The sequence below is a fragment of the Cinclus cinclus genome, chromosome 1, assembly GCF_963662255.1.
Source record: "Cinclus cinclus chromosome 1, bCinCin1.1, whole genome shotgun sequence".
NCBI lineage: Eukaryota > Metazoa > Chordata > Aves > Passeriformes > Cinclidae > Cinclus > Cinclus cinclus.
This window is the reverse complement of record NC_085046.1, coordinates 130,640,109-130,659,295: the sequence shown is the minus strand read 5'-3', so window position 1 is coordinate 130,659,295 and position 19,187 is coordinate 130,640,109. Positions and strand designations below refer to the sequence as shown.

At 34.5% G+C, this 19,187-nt stretch overlaps 1 protein-coding gene across 1 annotated transcript in view; it reads right to left on the bottom strand.

The window, feature by feature from the left end:
- Nucleotides 1-19,187, bottom strand: part of VPS13B (vacuolar protein sorting 13 homolog B) — a 429,974-nt gene that overhangs the window by 157,430 nt on the left and 253,357 nt on the right. The window contains exon 30 of the mRNA XM_062490506.1: nt 14,790-14,901. Within this exon, the coding sequence (XP_062346490.1) occupies nt 14,790-14,901 (112 nt within the window). The remainder of the gene's footprint in view (nt 1-14,789; nt 14,902-19,187) is intronic.

The window sequence follows — 19,187 nt, the reverse complement described above, 5'->3', positions numbered from 1 at the left end:
AAAAGTTTTGCCTGGTAGTAAAAGATCCTTCCTTATCCTAATTTCAAAAGGAAACAGACAGTAAGCTTGGATAAATATATGGCTCTATTTCATAGGGGTAAAACTTGAAGCACATATGTGAAAGGATCCCTTCTGCTTCTGCTTAAGCTTGTGAAATCCCAGGCGAGATGTAGTCTGAAAGCCGCTCACCTATGCATGAGATGTGACTGACTACTGTAGAAATCACAGCTCTATTTATCACTGACCTCATGCACCTTCACTGCCTTTTCCCCAATTAAACTTAATAAAGCTTCCTCCTTGACAAAGCCATTGAATGTACTGTAGCACACAGGGAAATTTGAAGCAAGTTTTACTTAGGGACACAATGGACTCCATCTGGAACGAGATGCTAGAGATGTTAAGAAGGGCACTGAACAAAAATGTGGTAAACATGGTAAATAGAGAGAATCTATGACAACACCACTGGCCTTTGAGAATGCTAAGCTTCTGTAAGTAAAACCTCAGACAGGAATCAGCTTTTCAAACAAAGGCAACTAATTCTTCTTTTTTTAATTATTATTACACCAAATAGATGCCTTTTTGTCTCAGACAAGCTAACACTTGAGCCCTTGGGAGAGAAACAGAATTTCCCCACCATCACACAATATATAGAGACATGATCTTAGTTCTAGAATAAAAAAAATCCTGTAGCATGAATTCTTATGATGGAAGTCCTGTATGTGCTTAAATTTGGAGATATTAAAAACATTTATTTGTGAGGAAGATAGAAAGAAGAGTGAAGTTAAGCAGAAAGAAAAGGAGAGGACAACACAGGGCAAGAGGAAGAATTATGGAATTGGGACACTAAGGCTGAAATTACAGAAAAGAGGCATGCAAGAACATGCTAATGTTGCAACAAGAGAGAAGGAGACATCCCTAGGCAAGAAGAGAAGGTCCCCACATGATGCTGGGTACATATTCTGCCATACTGAGTGATACACGTCTTCTAGGACAAGAATAACCTCATCTTTGCTTTTCCACCTTGCAATCTTCTGGATGCATGGATGTGCAGAAGACCAGAGTCTGCCAGGTCTCCGTATGTTGTACACAAGAATGTCTGGAGCTAGGCAGAACCCTTTGGCTGGCCTTCCACGGGCCTGCAGGATGTGCAAAGAAGGAACTCTGCAAGGCTACAACATGCCAAAGGAAAATAGGAGAGGCAGGCTTCATTCCTTTTCTCCCTAAACTTGCTTAGTTCATATCTCTACACAACAAAATCAACCTGCTCAACAATCTACTAACTTATACTGTGGCCTTAAAGCCAAAATGATTTTGTGTATATAACTAATTGCATAGAAAACATTTTGAGAGTATTCTGAGAATACAAAGTTATAAAATATGGATAGAAATTAACAACTGAAATTTTTAAATTGATACACTTTATTTATTCTATTTATGTGACTACTTAAATCTTTTTATTTTGAAACCCAATAGGTTACTATACAGAGGAAAAAAACAAACCAACAACCTCTCATGAATTACAGTAGTGGTACCAGGTGGGTGCTACTATAATTCCATTTGTTATCTATTTAGGAAGGCCCAATTTTAATGAACTACCAAGGTCAGGACTGGTAGCAGTGCACTAATCATATAAAAGCTTCTAAACACATTAAAGGAATTAAAGTAGATCACACATCAAAAAAATTGGCCCTTTGCTTCCTTTCTCAGTCCTATGGGCAAGAAATGCTCTACATATCCTGTGAGGTGACCAGACATTTAAAAGTAGTCCCTTGCTACAAGGGCTGTGGTGCAGCAACTGCCTGCAAAGAAGCTGAAGAACTTCTGCAGCACACTTGTCCTCTACAGTTGTCTCTGGAACACAGAATTAATGACCCTATTACCACAAGGTACAGTATTAGTAAACTATGAAGTCATTTTGGTCTCTCAAAAGAAGTGCAAAATGAAACAAAGCTGATGTTTGCAGCTGTGCATTTAGATGTCATCTGTTTAATTACTTCTATAATTTTATTGTTTAAATTCCTCAGCAAAAATAACAGCATGAGCAAGACTGAACTTTTAAAAATCAGCTTTTCCTTTTTTACACTGTTTAATGTTTAGACAGTTTGAGGAATCTCTTTATACTTTTGAAACATTCACCCAAATTCAGGGAGCACTGTATAAATATACACTTGACAGACTGTGTAAATGATAAGTATGCACAATTCCAATAGAAGGTCTGTATGATATTTTTGGATGCCAAATGTTCCTTGAAAAAAAACAAGTCGAATATAGTTTCTCTAAATAGTGGAAGTTTGGGGAAGGAACTAGCAAAAAGGCAAAATACAATATAACTCAAAGACTTTTATGCTTTTGTTTTGTGATAGAAACAATTTTATCTCAAAACTTAATGCTCTCTAGCAGTGAAAGGATCTTTCATCTCAAATTTTAATATTTTGTGTCGACTTGCTTTACCATCTGACTAAAATAAATAATCTTGTGATGGTTTTCAGCCTGCATTTCACTTTGGTTTAATTGATTAATCTAGTTAAGTGGTACACTATCTCAGTCTTTCCAGATGTTCTATAAATTCACCTGGAAATACCTAGGTGAAGTTTCACTGAGCACAGCCTTCATATTTGATGCATGGAATTTCTCTAAATGGTGCAGTTCAACCTGGTATAAGGAACAGGCTGGAAGGCAAACTGTCCTCAGTGTGTTTCATAAGCTGACATGGGACAGGATTTCTTTATGCTGCTGTGTCAGTAGATCAAAATCATGCCTTGACATCAATCAAATTGTATCTGAAGCAGGAAAGAACACTACAAATAAAAAAATACATACCAGCTTTTCCTTTACATTAAATAATGTGTATTAATGCATACTTTCTGCAAGTCCATTGCAATAGATACTGCTTATAGCATGGATAATATAAGAAACTACTCTAAAACATGACTATTTAACTTTCCAACTCAATTCATATTTATCTTTGGCCCTGCCTACATTAGTTTCTCAAGATGCCACTTCTATTTTCTTCTTTTGTTATAGAATCATTATATTCATAATGGCAAGCTGGAATTATTTTTTAAATACTCTATATGATATTATAAAATATGTCAATAACACAGTATTAGAAATAACCTTCCTTTAATTCTTCTTTCCTGAAGTCCTGGCACAACTTTGTCTATTTCAATGTCCCTTGAAAACTCTTCTGATATAAAAATTCACTTTATAGTAATTATGAAATATAGTACCTGTCACATTAAAGCCAACATTTTTCTTCCTTAAAACCCCATTAGACTATTGTTAATTGACTACTGGTACTTCCTAAGTCAGTATGAATCTATGCCTAACAAAATATAGTGGAGTTTTACTTCTAAATATGCATTTGAATGAGGGCAAAGAGAGAAACAAAAAAGATGCAAATCTACTCAAAATATCCCTGTGTACTCACAATATTGACCATGAAGTCTACAAATTCCAGTGAGGTAGTTCAGTGACTACATGATGCAGCCCAAATATTTAAATAGTGGTGGTTATAAAAAACCAAAAAACTTAGGAGTTTTATTTTTCTGCCTGGAGTTAAAACAAAAAAATAAAATTGCAAGGACACTGCATAGATACAAACACACAAACAAAAACACTGCCCATTTGGGAAACAGCAAATCTGTGGTTTGAGTCCAGTTTAGTAAATATAATTGGATACACTCTTATGAGCTGCAATGTGTGAAAAATAGAACACGTTGATTTTAAAAATTATTTTTAGAAAACAACTTCAATAACATTTGCAGTTACATAATACATCAGGCATTTCTTTCACTATGCCAAAAACATGGAAAAACCAACCAATGAAGCTGTCTGAATACAGTGGGTCAAAAAAGATAGGCCAGAGAATTGCATTCCTCTGTATTTTTCTTGCATACATATATGGACATATATACACACTTCCAACCTTAACAAGTTCCAAATTTGCTTTGCAGCTAGATTTGCTAATCTACAAGTTTGTTCCTAGCTCTTGAAGAACTGTCACATACAAAGATTAAATAATGATATTCAAAAGTTAAATAATTTTGGTTTTCAGAAAGAGTTCAAACCTCTTTTGTTCCTATCCTGCAAGTACACAGCAGATCTATCTGTAGATACTTCTATGTTCTATTTGTACCACCTCCACACCCATTTATTTTTTAGTGCTCAAGAACACACAATACCAAGCCAGAAAACTGGAGTAGCTGTGATTTATGCCAATCATTTACATTGAAGTTAACAGAGATGCCTGATACTATCTCTGTATTTTATTACTCTCAAAGTGCACTTGTGTTAGCCATTAACATACCAGTGCTGGCCACTGCCTTCTCAAGGAAAAAAAACACAAAACCCTAGCAACAAAAGTATCAGTGGGCATGAAAAATGTTTTGAGAGGCTGAAGAATGGTACATTTATCTTTGCGTCCAATAACTAATAAAGCCCATAAGATTACAAACCACCTCTTAAAAAAAAAGTGATGGGTTTTTTTTGTTCTTAAGAAAAAAAGAAAAAAACAAAAGAATAGCTTCTGAAATTCAACACAAACCCACCGTACATGGCTTTTCAATTTAATTTTTTCCATTATTGCAGCATAATCAGGTTTAATAGCACAGTAAGACCTTAAACATAAGAAACATTAAGCATGACTTTTGACTGTACTTAAGGTGGCTGAGCTAAGTGAAACTACATTGGAAACATCAGTGAAGAGCTAGGAACCACGCTCACTTAAACAGCAAAATTTGAGTTGCTCAGGATAACAGCAACATGGATTTAATTTTGCCATGGGAGCTTGGAAGAGTTTCCCGAAGAGAAATACGCTAAAATAACATATTACCATTCTGTATATTTCTGATAATCCTTTTTGTTAAATAATTGAAAATCAAAGTTGAAGTACTTACAAGCATTAAATGAAAGACACTGGCAAGCATTTTTGCAAAAGAAAGAAATCTTCTATCCAAAATGGAGTTTAAGAACTGTGGTATGAATTTGTCATAGATAAAACCCTGTGAGGGACATCAGAGAACCCACAAACATTTATGGAATGAACCGCAATCTGTATACAGAAGTTAACAAATGTTTCATTACACACAGGATATGCTTTTCTCAGTAACAGAAGCACACAACTTGCATTATAGTTACCTTGAGATCCTGCAAGAATTAAAAATGCTACAAAGAAAACTGCTTTATATAATATTATAAAATACTTTTCAATTAAAAGGACTTGTTGGAACCAGATCTGATGGAAATTATATTTACTCACAAACAATTAAGAAGAAAACTGTATAGAATAATGAGTTTTAAAAACTCCCCTCAATTCTTTTAGAATAAATTATTTACTGCAGCCAAGACTTCAGATGCTAATGTTCAGTATACAAGACAAAAAAGCAACTTTGATGGATGAATTCAGTCATATATTTTAAGAATCATCAAAGTCAAGTCAGGGAATAAACTGTAAGGAGTTTGTGTAAAGCAAATGAACATTAGTTAAGTATTTCATACAGAGGAACCACTCCAGCTCTTAACATGGCATTAATTCCTAAGATCCAGCTAATTATGTTCTCCCATGTAAAAAGAGACCCAAACATCTCCCCTCATTCCCCCCGTATTTTACAATAACAGGCGCAATATAAAGCTCCTTGTTCAGGGAAAAGAAAGATTAAAGGGATGTAACCTGAAGAAACGTAAAACCTTCAATAACATTGCTTTATAACATAGAACATGAAACACAAAACACAACTCATATAAAAAAACCCCTCCACCTTTCAGATTACACTTTATTTCCCAGTTTTATCTGAAAATTTTTTCATTGCATTGAAGTTGCTGAGTATGTAAACCGTGAAAGGTTTTCTGGGATTTTTAACTGGTATTTAATGTGTTTATTCTCTGTGCCCTTTCTTGTTTACCTTTTTAAACTGTTGCGGTCTATCTAATAATGTTAATGCTGAATCTGAGAACTATTTAAAAATTCTTAGTACACAGCATCAAATTCTGTGCTGTTTCAAAAGGCCAGATCATGGTGGCAGATCAAGCTGATCCAATGCTGATAAAATACACCTTTTTGCAAGGGCTAATCTTTGTGTGCGTGTACAATAAATAGGTTCAGGATAATAACCTTACTGAAAACAATTGCCTGATGGCCCCAACATTTTTTTATTTCTTCCAGGTCCCTCAGCCTGTTCCTTATACACAAGTACAAACAATAGACCTTAAAAGAGTTCAAATTGAGATTTACAATTTAAATGGGCACAAAACTCATTGCCCAAAGACCGTGGATAAAGCAATGTTAAAAATTGACATAACATTCACCCCACTCTGGGCTGCCCCAAGGAAGCCCAGGGCCACACTTTACTCCTTTAGTCCCTTCACTGGGCATGGCTGGTCTGCACATCACTTGCTTGGATGGGAGTGTGAGAGACTTCTCTACTCAAAGAACTCTACAAATATCTGATATGTTTTCTCTCCTCTGTGGTAAAACAAGAATTGCTTTAGAGAGGAATTAACAGTTAGGAAAATATTTTCAAATGGGAGAAAGGGCCATTATTATAGTTAAGGGAAGCAAATAGTTACACACTTGATCTCAGTGAAGGAGGTAGATTTCAGTGCTGGTTATAGAGAAAGAGACGTGAGATTTCTGAGGGGTTCATTCAAAATGTGCAAACATAGAGAGAAATTAAAAAAAATATATTTCAAAACTGAGGTTGTATGGATTTCACGTGGCAAGCTCTGCCTATACCACACAGAAAATACTAATTAATGGTGTTAAAACATTATTTGAGGCAGCAAGAAGTATCAGAAACTCTGGGTTGAGGCTGCTGTGTATTCTCTAACTTAACCTTCACTTTGCAGAAGATACAGTAGTTAAGATCACACACAGCTGAGAAATCTTTTTATAGAACAAAGTATAGCACACGAGCAAAGCAGAGATAGCAATGCCCTTGTGGAAGTTTTACTTTAAAACTGCTTATTTACCTTATGACCTTAAGCTATTTAATAATGGTATCATAATAAGTGAAAGAAATGGAGTACATTCTACAATAAATCATATAAAGTATGTAAACTTTGTAGGCTCCATTTTGAAGAGATGCATCCCTGATGCCTGGCTCTTAAGCTCACAGCTAAACTGTCCAACCTGAGAAATTCCTGATCTGACCACACAATCAATCCAGTTTAAAGCTAGTCTGGAAACCCATTCCCAATTTAATTCTAAATCATACAGAGGTTATAGAATTAATGATACCTGAACAATGAAACAATCTTAACCACACTAAACTGAAATGACTTGTGCATTAAATAGGGCAGTTAAGCACTAACCATGACTGGCTTGCACAAACACATCATATTTGTCACTGAACTGGTCCACAGTGCCAGGGGACATTGCAGTGTCCTGCACTGCTGAAGAACGGGCACCTCCACAAGGTGCCCAAGGCCAGTGGTTCTCCTCACCAATACTGGAGCTCGTCCCAAACATGTGAGCAAGTGCCCATGGTCCTCCAGATCAAATCTGAACAGTTTTGAGAAGCTGCTCTTTGAAATCTCCATCTGCCTCTAAACCAGGGCTTTTGGCCACACAAACTCATCTCTGTGAATCCCCATGCAAGTAAAGGAAGAAGGGCTGGGATGCAGCTAGTGACAAGAACCCAATTGTGCAAACACCTCAGCCAAGCCAGAAGCAGAAAGGAAGAGTTTTGCAGATAAAATGCATATTAAGTCCTCAAAACAAAGTTGAAAGTAACAATAAATCAGAAAGTAATATATCATTGAGGTAAGTCACTGTTTTTTAAATTAAAATATTTTTAATATATGCACAGTTTAAGAATTACTAGACTACAAAAATACCTTTATCAGCTCTGTTTTTCAACTTTGATCTGTTTAAATTAATTGGTTCTTCCTTTGAATTCATTCTTTATTGATACATACTTGTTTTTCTTTTCTCCATAACATATTTACTAAGATTTCCAAAAATGCAGCCCTGATAAACAACAAATAGATGCTTAAATGACATAATGCCACTGCTCTTTGATAGGAATGTTTCTGTGAAGTATATTTCAATTTCGTTTCTCTGAGGAACTGCACAAAGAAATTAAAACCTATTGTATGAATCAGGTTCTATGCTAAGTGAAAGAAAAAATATAAAGTATGTGTATTGAGAACACTGTGATTGAACTCATCAATTAAAGAGAAAAGTAAAGTGGTAAAAATTATATTCTTATAAAATTTATTTTATTTTTACTTTTACATTATAAGGAAATGTATTTCAAATACATGTATTTAGGAAAATTAGTTATGTTGACGATTCCTGTAGAACGCTCCAAGAAATTTCAAGTAAAAACAAGTTTCATAGTTAAAGCTGAATATTTTTAAAGCCAAATTCCAAATATAAATTTAGCTTTGAATAGCTCTTGGTATTAGATAATTAGCAAGCTACATTTCTGAACTACATGGGCAGTTCCAGCTGTTATTTTACAATTAGTTTCCACTGAGAGTTTTAAATTAATAACTGCTGCAATAGCCTCAAACATGCCAATGCTAATTAGGAGTGGTGTTTGCATGTAATGCTATCCATATATATGAATATTTTACTGGGCAAAAGGTCTAAGCAGATTTTTTTTTGCCTCTCTGCTAAACACAGAAGAAGAGAGAAATGTAAAGCAGGAAAAGACTTTATTTCCAAGCCCTACTACTCCAGAGAATAGTATAAAATTCTTACAGAAGATAGATGATTTTCCTAAGTCTTTAGACAACTTCATGTTAAAAAACGTATGTTCAAGCACCATAGCAAGGAATAATATTTAGAACTTACTATTTAGTATGAATACTTTCATTTACACCCCAATTCAACAATTATTAATTCTAAAGATTATTAAATGCAAAAAGAAACAATATTGTATATTCAAATGATATGCAGAAAATTCTGTTTAAAAAAAAATCTTCAGAAATAAAATCACTAAATAAATTCTGGCAGTGATTTCTAAATCTTTGCTGTTCCAATTCTTTTTCCTTAACACAGATAGATGAGAACTTAAAAGGATGCTAATGCAACCCCATTTCACAACTTATATGGAATAAAAAACATACTTTTAAAAAACTAAGAATTTAATCTCTTTTTTTTCCTATATAACATCACCCTGCAGTTTTAATCATTTTGAAATTTGTGAAAAACTGAAGTAGAGATTTTACAATATACTAAAGCTGATAATTTTCCTAATTACCTGTGGTAGATATGAACAATCTAATAAGCAGCTCCAAAAACTGTGCAAACTTTTTTTTTTCACTGATTATCTTTGTTGCTTTTATTCAGAGAAGAAGAAACCCTGGTCAGTATTAGATAATTCCTTGTTTGCCTACCAGATAAAGCTCAACGAAGTATTAAAAACTAAAATGGATAAAACAGAAAATAAGTCTTAATAGAACCTTTGTAAAATACTCAGCTCTGACAAGGAAATGATGCATATTAGGTCCATACTCTGGGAGACATTCAGTTATCTTAATGCTAACTTCTATGCAAAAACAGAACAGTTCTTAAACTGTTATTTGGTTTGAAAAGAAAAATACCAAAAATTAAACTTTTTACACATAATAAAGTTATAGAAAATACAGGCTTTTTTGAACAATAATTTCAAGGTATAGTTTTTCAAATATAAACATGTCAAAATATTTCTGAAGAGAAGGATGCTTACAGATGTGGGTGCTGTTGAAAAGTTTTGAAAAGCGTTTGATTTTCCAAACCACATTTGAAAGAAAAAACAGATTTCCACACAGACTGCTGGCTATGTGTGTGCTTCTTTCATAAATTCCTTGAACCATTTTTTCCTTCCTTTCACTCCAGCACTATCAGTGCAGACACAGAAAGTTGCTTATTACTCCTTATTTCACTGATGGATTTTTGTTAACCAATTATGGGCATGACATGATTATTACAAGGATGTTCTAGATGGAGTTCCTTGAAATAAAGATAAGTAGCAGCTATTCTATAAGGAAAAGAGCTTTGTTTTGCTATTTGCAAATGTTTGAGAGTTAAAATAGTGAAAAAAGTAAACTAAAAAAATGAAAAAAATATAAAAAGAAAAGGCTTGTATTAATAAAAAGTTCAATGAAGAAATCATAAAACCTATAGCTACCTCTCCATGAGTCAACTCTTTACATGTATTGTTTTTGTGGGGAGGGGCATGTCTAAAGAATTTCCATTTACATTCACAAATTGGAAACAGTCTAGCGACAGCTTTATGCTTTGATCTATGAAAGATCTACACATGAAAATGACCATAGAACACTCAGACCTGGACTATTAAGCTTTGATATATGACATGAGTGAAATCCTTGGATCTCAAAAATGATGAATCCAGAGCATGGACAACTATTATGTTCTTTATTAACCAAGCTGAGGAAAGCTTGGGATTCTGCTTACCTAAACTCCCAAATCTTGATAGTTCGGCAGTATTATTCCTGGCAAGTATAAGTAGGACCTTTACACAACAGACTCCAAACAGCCTCTAGTCTCTGAACTTTCTCAGCAATTTCATTTCTGCATTAGCAGTACTGTAACTCAACATTATTTTACTCTATCTGTTCATGGATACTCCCTAAAACTCCATTAATTATTGTTTCATGACAGTTTGCTAAATACAACCCTGTTGGAGATGATCAGCAGTTACCTACATAATCCATCAGAGGATTTGCACAGTATTTGGTGTAACAGGGCCCTTATCCCAAAACAGAAGCAGAACCAAATGTCATCTCAATTTCAGCTTCATACTTAAGCATATCCATGCATCTACTTCCTCTTAGTTTTTCAATCAGAGAACTAGAATTTCTGGGTCTTGTGATGAAGTTTTCTCAACCATTTCCCTATTGATAGTGCCCAATTCTGCTGGTAACTTAGCACAACTAGTGTTATTCAGTGTTCATAACCCCAGCATAAACATTTTCTAAAAATTAATTAAAAATTAAGCCGTAGCTAAAGCCCACAAAAATATAGTTTTCTCCTTCTCTTGAGTTGCTTAGGAGAAACTTCATTTACTCTGACTGCTTCACTTAACTGCTCTTCCCTCCCTTATGCAAAGCTGGGCAACTACCTTACTTGCATTCTTATCCAAAACTTCCTTTATTCTGCTCCCTGACCCTGTCCCTCTGCTAATCTTCCAATCAACAGAACTGGCTCTTTCTTGATGGCAATATACAGTTCTGGTAATATTTCTGGAAAACAAATACAGCTGGAACTGAAGTTTAAGAATCAGAGAATCATGATAAACCATTAAAACCAACAAACAGCTCCTACAATGCAGCAGAAAAAAAAGAAAACTGAAAAAGAGACATTGTCTCTTACTATCATCAGAGAGAAATGTGTCACCATACTTCATACAGGAGCCCTGAATTTGCTATTATGGTTTATGTATCTTTCTTTACTACATATTAGTATCAAAACTGAATTAGTCCATTTTCTACTGGAGAAAATTTAAAAATTCTAATTTTTAAATGGTATAGGAAAATTGAAGTTACAATGTCAATACATTTCTTTCCAACTTCCAATAATCACCTGAAACTGTATTTGTGCCCAAATGTTTGAGGCACATTATTTTTGCAACATTCCCTTTTCAGTCTAGTACTCTCTCCAAGTTAGCATGTAAGCTCCTTTTCCTAAGATATAATAGATGGAGTCACTTCAGCCCAGGACCAAAAGTGGTCTGGTTTATTTAGTATGACCTGCAGCCATGCCAAACTTACCTTTCATGCACTGGCACCCTACTAATGATATATGAGCACACTCAGCTTTTCATGTATAAATTTATGGGACAAATTCAAAAGATGTTTGGAAATACTATTCAGCCTCTAGCCATGAAAATGTTTCTCAGCCTCTCCTAAAAGAACAGTTTTTAAATGAGAAGCAAAAATTCTTCTTTCTCATGAAGTACAACAAAAGTGACACTAATTGCATGTGGTTGCAGTTCAGGCCTAAACAGAAGACTGTTTAAAGCAAAGTGACACCACAAATTAAGTTTGTATCCCCACTCCAAAAACACTGTAAAGACAGTGGTTCAGACAACAATTTATTTTCTTTTATTCTATTAAAAGCAGCAGCATCAAATTAGAGAAGAGAGATTGGAAAAAGACAGAAGATGACACGTTGGGATTATTACAATACTGTAGATGCTAATTCTTCAGTAACCAACAGTCTTCTGTAGTTTATTTTTTTAAGAGTCTCTTACTCTGGAATATCGTACTACTTGTACTTCTGTTAATATTTACTAAGAAATCTTTCACCTAAGTACATGAGTTACACATTTTTGAGTTTGCTCATTTTCCTACTCAATTTTTAAGTATTCTGTATTAGCTCCAGGTTTTTTATCTAGTACCATGTGCCAAGGCATGTTAAAAAGGTCAAAAACTTTGTAAGAAGAACATTCATATTGGGAGAAACTAATACTAACATTAGACCCAATAGCATGTGGTAATAATATTCCACTGTGTTTCTTCCTTGTATACAGACTGTATGTCCTGCCCAAACCCTTTGTATTATTTTATTAAAAAAAAAACTGAAAAATTCTGAAATTAACTTCACTTAGAACTCCAGCCGTCTAACAGCAGTGACTGCCATGTAAGACAATGAAGAGATATCTTCAACTACACTTCTGTAAATACACTTTGTTCTAGATCAAAGAATTTGTAATTAGAAAATGGATCTAGTTCAACCCCAAACAGGAATCTTAATATTTTTCATTTAAAACTATTAAATTTTATTCTTTGAATATCTTGAAACTTGCTTAAACAGATTAAGACAGTCACCTTCTTTCCAAAACCAAAAGACCAACCACTATCAACTTCAATATTGTCCTACAGAACCCTGCAAAGTAACTTGATGCTCTGCTCTGATACATCTTAGAAACAGTAAAGCTAGTATAATTGGATGATTAAAGAAGGAAAGAGTAGAACAAACTATTCGACAAATGATGAGAAATTAGGGGGGTTTTCTTCATTGAAGCTGAGGAAATCACTTAAAATGTCAGAACACTCAGCAAAATACATAGGAAGCATGATGTTGGGAGACTGGTCACAAAATGCCAGTAGTAGTCTGATGAGAGTTGTCTCTAGCCCAGTGCTTATTTCTACCTTATTCATTTGGTGTCGTGATTTCTAAAGGAGGACTGAAGCACACTGTAGCTGCATTAAAGCAATGAAAACCAAATACACACTACACAAATCTTGTCTGCAACATTCATGTATATAAGACCCACAGGACCATAATGCAAAATAGCATCAGAACCATTAACTAAAAACTGATTTGAAAAGCACTGAATTTCAGCATTTCAGGTAAAGCCACATAGGCAAAAATGCAGACTGAAAAATGTTAACTAGCTTAGCATCATTGATTTTAGATGTAAATGTGTTGCTTACTCACTAGTTTGTAATGTGCATACAAGAAACATCATACAGTACCCTTCAGTGACTGAAATGACCTTAGAGAAGCTGGTAATTGCAGATTCCAATTTATGATCAGGTGTTTTTCTCATAAAGTTTTTGTTGCTATGAGGAGAGTGGAACCCACTCTGACTCTTAAAGCAGGTATCAAATGGGAGTCTCCTCAGACAGAAAGAGTAGAAGAAGGAAGAGGCTGTACAAATGTCTGAAAGATCTCTTTAATCTATGAGCACATGGAGAGCTGGATCAGGCCCTGCCACCCAAAGCCACTGCCAGTGCCAGGATGTAAGGCTTCTTCCATGAAAGCTCCATAATACAAAAGATACAATGCTCATTGAAAAACAAAAGGGTAAAAAAAAAAAAAAAAGAAAAGGATAAACTACTATAACCAAACATACAAGCAAACCCATTAATTTAAATATTTCCACATGGAAGTATGAAGAAAAAGACTCTCTTACAACTTCTAAGTGATCAGAAGTGAAATTGGAGATATTTCATAGTCTCCTAAAAATCCTAGTCTTGACAAAAGTAAAACTTGCTGTCATTTTCTAGGCAGTAAATGTTTTACTGCTGGGAAAAGATTTTGATGTTTGTAATTTCTATTGAAGAGCACTATGAAGTAGTTAAAAATATTGCCACATCTGAAAAACAGACCAACGGGAAGTATAAGACACTTGTTCATCTGTATTTCTGTGACTTTTCTCACTTGGTATTATTTGCAACCCTACTTTCATGTCTGGCAACAGTGCCAACTCTACTAAGGATCATATATTACTTTTATCATGTTGATTACATATGTTCACCAGTTTTGCTGCCTATATATGATTAGTGTGGTTTGCACATACTTAGTGACACAATCCAGAGCATGACATTTTCACAGAAAATGTGTTTACTGGGAAAGAGCTCCTTAGAAGTTTGCATTCCTCTAAGCTTTGATCTACATGACATCAAGAATCCAACAGTTTGAATATATGTTTACCATTTATATTATTAAGATCTATCTCCTTCTAACTATATGGCTACTGAACACTTTGGAAGTCAAAAAATTTCCATTTCTCTAAGGTGAACTTTGTAGTAGCTGAATAAAAGAAAGCCTCCTAAAATATTCTCATCTGAGAGTTGAAACTTCATAGTGATTTGACATTAAAATTCTGTTATTCATCAGTACTTCACAGCAGAACTTGATTTGTCTAAACGGATTTGAAAGCCCACAAGTGAAGAAAATCAGAAAAACCTGGTTTTGAATATCAAAAGATCGTATGTGAAAAGTATTTTTACAGGCTGCACGTACCCGTTTTATTGATCAATTAACTTCTCCCCGAATGAATTTTTCTGAGACCATATATGAAAAGCCAAACCCCTCCCCTGACACTTACTGATAAATGTCTTTTCTGAGCACAGCTCTGCTAAGAGGGTTGTCAGCCTGAGGAGCCATAGAGACAGATCCAATCTTGAGAACCAATGTGTCTTCTTTAATCGATGGATTAGCTGTAGTTAGGAGAAGAGAAAGTATGTGTTTGATTAAAAGTCAAATGATCATAACAGGAACACTGAAAAATTATTTCTTAAAAAAACGTACATAAGAATATTTGCTAAGGATTCAATTTTGCACAGGAGCAACATAAAATCAATAGCCCTGCTGTGATACATAAAGACAAAACCATTGTAATTTCATTTCCCCAGAGTTTTATCACACCACTGAATACTGGTCTGTGACTTCTCATTCTTTCTGATGCTTTTTTGGGGGGGGGGGGGGGGGGGGTGTTGGGTTGATTCCAAAATTACTTCAGACATTTAATCACTGATTCTTTGTGATCTGTTTGTTTCTCCAATAACTATTTGCTGAAATACCAGCATGTAAACCACTCTGAACTGTGCACCCTTTTTATTATGGGCCTATCTCTTTAGATGTAAAACATTACAGGATATCACGGTATAACCATGCTGGTAGCATTTGAATCGCCTGCAACACACATGAGAAGTTCAAACACGAGGACTGAAACAAGAGAATCTGAAATCTGACACATATACAAAGAACAAGATGTAATACTGGACAGTAAATTTCACATCAGTAAAAAAATTATTCCAAGAAGAAAAATCTCTGCTTTCCACTTATCTCCATAATTTTCAAATTTCAGCCACATCTAAAGTTTCTTAGTTTTAAAAGCAGTGGTCATATTAGACAGAAAACCAAAATTCTGCCCAGAAATAAAATAGCACCATATTTTTTGTAGAAAGCTACCTCTGTCAAGAGGCAAAACAAAATTCAAAAGACTCCACATTAACTAGGAAACTCTGCAGCACATGTGATGCAAGTTCAAAGAGTTCATCATCTGAAGGGAAACTGTTCACTGCAACACCTGTGTGAGATGTAACAAGGATGGAAAGACATCACACCTGCTCCCACATCCAAGGATGTTCTGCAAGACTCTTGTACATGAGTTTTGAAAACATGATTGCAGTAGAAGATAGTTTAAATATTTTATTGAAGTGTGGCAAGAACCAGCAAAATGTATAAGTTAGAAAAAAATTGTTTCTTCAGACCCAGTAATGCCTTGGTGAAAAAGACACCGTGCTTTGCAGCTACATATGTATAAAGACATGTATATTTCTGAACAGATCTAAGAAATCACAAAAATTCTAATATGATATTTTCAAACTATTGTAGGGAATACCCCAGTAAATATGTGGCAAAGTGGGAACACGAGTTCTGATACACAAGTGTATTAGCACACAAGCGATCTATTTAAAAGAACCTCGTGTACTTACAAAGTAAAGACAAATCCTTTAGCCCCCCCCAAAACAAAACAAAACTATTCACAGATGGTTTGGTTGCTAGAAATAAGATACAAGAGTTGAGCTGATGAAAAACTCCATTTTGTGACTAAATCTGTACTCATATTTTCAAAAATTATTATGCTATTGTAAGGCAATTTAAATAAGAAAAAAATCACAGAGATTAATATAATCAGGTGGTTTCTAAAGAGTTATAAGAACTTATAAAATGAATTCACATCTCTATTCATTAACCCATGCTTTTCAAAATATGAGAATAATGTAGTAAACAATCACAGTCCTTGCAGATATTAAAAAAATTGAGGGGAAAAACATCTATGCTTAGTTACATAGTTCTTAAATTACACAGATACATAGATTCTTAGATTTCATAGATTACATACATACATAATAGCTTAGTTACAAAAAACATAGTTACAATTAAGTATACTTACAGTATAATACTCTACATACATTACTTTATCCTTACAATGTAAGTGCAATCTAGGAAAATCTTACAGACTCAAGTGTAAAGACGTTCACAATCTCATTTGCTTTTATCCATTCATCTCAGTCATCCTTTTGCTGAGCTAAATATATTATGCTCCTTTAATCCTTTCTTTTAAGCCTCCTTGTCTAGCACTTTACATTTTTGATACTTTTCAGCACCCTCTCTGCTTTTATTAATACCCAGTTTCACAAAACAAAGCGAATTGGACATGATATTCCAGCATCTGCCATATGCAGAAGTACAGCTCCCTCCCTTATTTCTTTTCCCTCAGTCCACTGTGACCCTCAAGCTGTTTCAGCCACTCCTTCCCAAAACAGTCTCTCCAGTCCTGAAGACTCAGTGTGTGTGAACTGCTCCCTTAATTTATAACTTCAGCTTTAGAAGATTTACTGTATTTTCTACAAACAGTGATGTAAGCACTGCAACCCAGATACATGGCCTCAGGAAATTCTTTGCAACATTAGCTGATGATAGCAGCAATGGTTTTATATTTACTATCAGACTACTAAACACTAATTTCATTTATTATTCCCAATTGATAAGTTTTTGTGGGAATATTTTTTTAGATTCGTGGATAGCCATTTTTGATTCATTTAACATTTCCACAGAGACAGTATGGGGATGTATTTAAATTAAATACCATGAGACAAAATGTCCAACTCCCTAGAAAAGTCTAAGCATATCAAATCTTTGCAAACATTTTATCAAGTAAGAATTGAAACCACAATGAGGAATGGAAATCAGATGTTTTTTAGAAGTATAATTTTCCATAAAACCATATTTATTATCATGTAATGAATATACAATTCTTTATTAACTGAATCCTGTAATATTTTTTCCTGTATGTTCTCTAAGGGAGAACAATAAAACTACCTGTCTTAAATTTTATTTGAACATTACACTTTTCATTTTACTAGATAAACCTTCAGCTGTCTAAAATCTGTTCTTCCAAGGTGTGTTAAAAATTAGCCTCAGAAGACCAAGACACCTGAGCACAACTTACTCAGCCTGACTGATTTGAAACTTTAATAGTAAGTGAGTAGGATGTTACAGACCATATGTTATGACAGACTTCAAAGTAGAGAATCATGCTCATGTGACAAGAATATATCACTTCTACAAATGCAGGACACACATTTATTCAGTGTGCTGCCTTTGCTTTTTCACTATCAACAAATTTATCATGTCCTTTATAGTGATTCCTGATATTTTGCTCCTAGTATGTACAAAAAAGAGGTGTTATTGTCCTCAAACCAGCCAGATGTGGATTTTTTCTGTCTTTACAACTTCTTACCAGTTTTTTGCAATTTACAATTTCTACTTATAGTCTTCTGCTATGCAGTATTTCTTGTTCCTACTTGTCATATATTGCTTTCATATATTTAGTTACCTTTATTTCATTACTGAGTGAGTGTGGGCTGTTGGCCAGAGCTTGAAACACCACCTGATGCATTAACAAATTAAACTCAGAGAAAGCAGCATTGCTTATTGCCAAGGATAGAATGCTGTCCTCAAATCTACCACAAAAAAAATCTAGTTGGTGCTGGTGCAAAAACCATGAAACTAAAATACTATAAAATTGGGTGGGTGTAGTCACGCATGCATGCATATATGCAAATTCATCAGAAGAAGAAACATGATTTTGATTATTTAAGTGTTTGTCTACCACAGTTCACTGTGGAAGTTGTGAGTAAATAACAGATTTGTTGTTTTTTTATTAACTATACATGCAAAGTCACAATTACTTGTGGAGTTTGGGAGAAGGATAGTTTTTGTAGCTATCAGGATACACAGGGTATGAACAGCAGACTGACTAGAAGAGAAACTACAATAATTTCTCTGCTTTTACTGCAGTGATCACAAATTGAAACACACAAGTCTTATTGGACTGAAAATCTCTCCTAGTCAATAGACAATGAATGAGGAGCTTATGGAGCCATATCTCCAGAAGATGTAACACTCTTCTGACCTAGCACAAGAGATGTGGGTTTTATTCAACTCTTGCTCATTACTGTTTATAATTCTATTGTTCTTGCAGACAATAAGCAGGAGAGAAGTAATTTTTTCATCTTCAAAAACAAATGAGACTTTGGGAAAATCTGGGGTGAAAGAAGAAATGAAAGAACAGTACCAATTTTCAGTGATGCTATTTCTGAGTTTTCCAGTGGAAAAATGTAGCTGGCTTTCTTATTAATTAAGATAATCTTTAGCATTTTGCTTTAAATGCATACTGTTTTATTTCCTACAATGACTGCTTAACCATGGCAATTCTGCTCCTTGAGGCATTCTTTAGCAAGAAATAGCAAAAAGACAAAGTTTTTAAATAATTTCTTTTTAATGAAGTATACAGCTACAGAGCTACAAAAACATGCTTTTGTAAAAGATTTCCTTGACAGCATGCCCTAGAACTCCCTTCCAACTAGAATCAAAATTCTTTCTTGCCAAGACAGCCAGTCTAATTTTATCTTCCTGTGTTTTCAGCAATCCC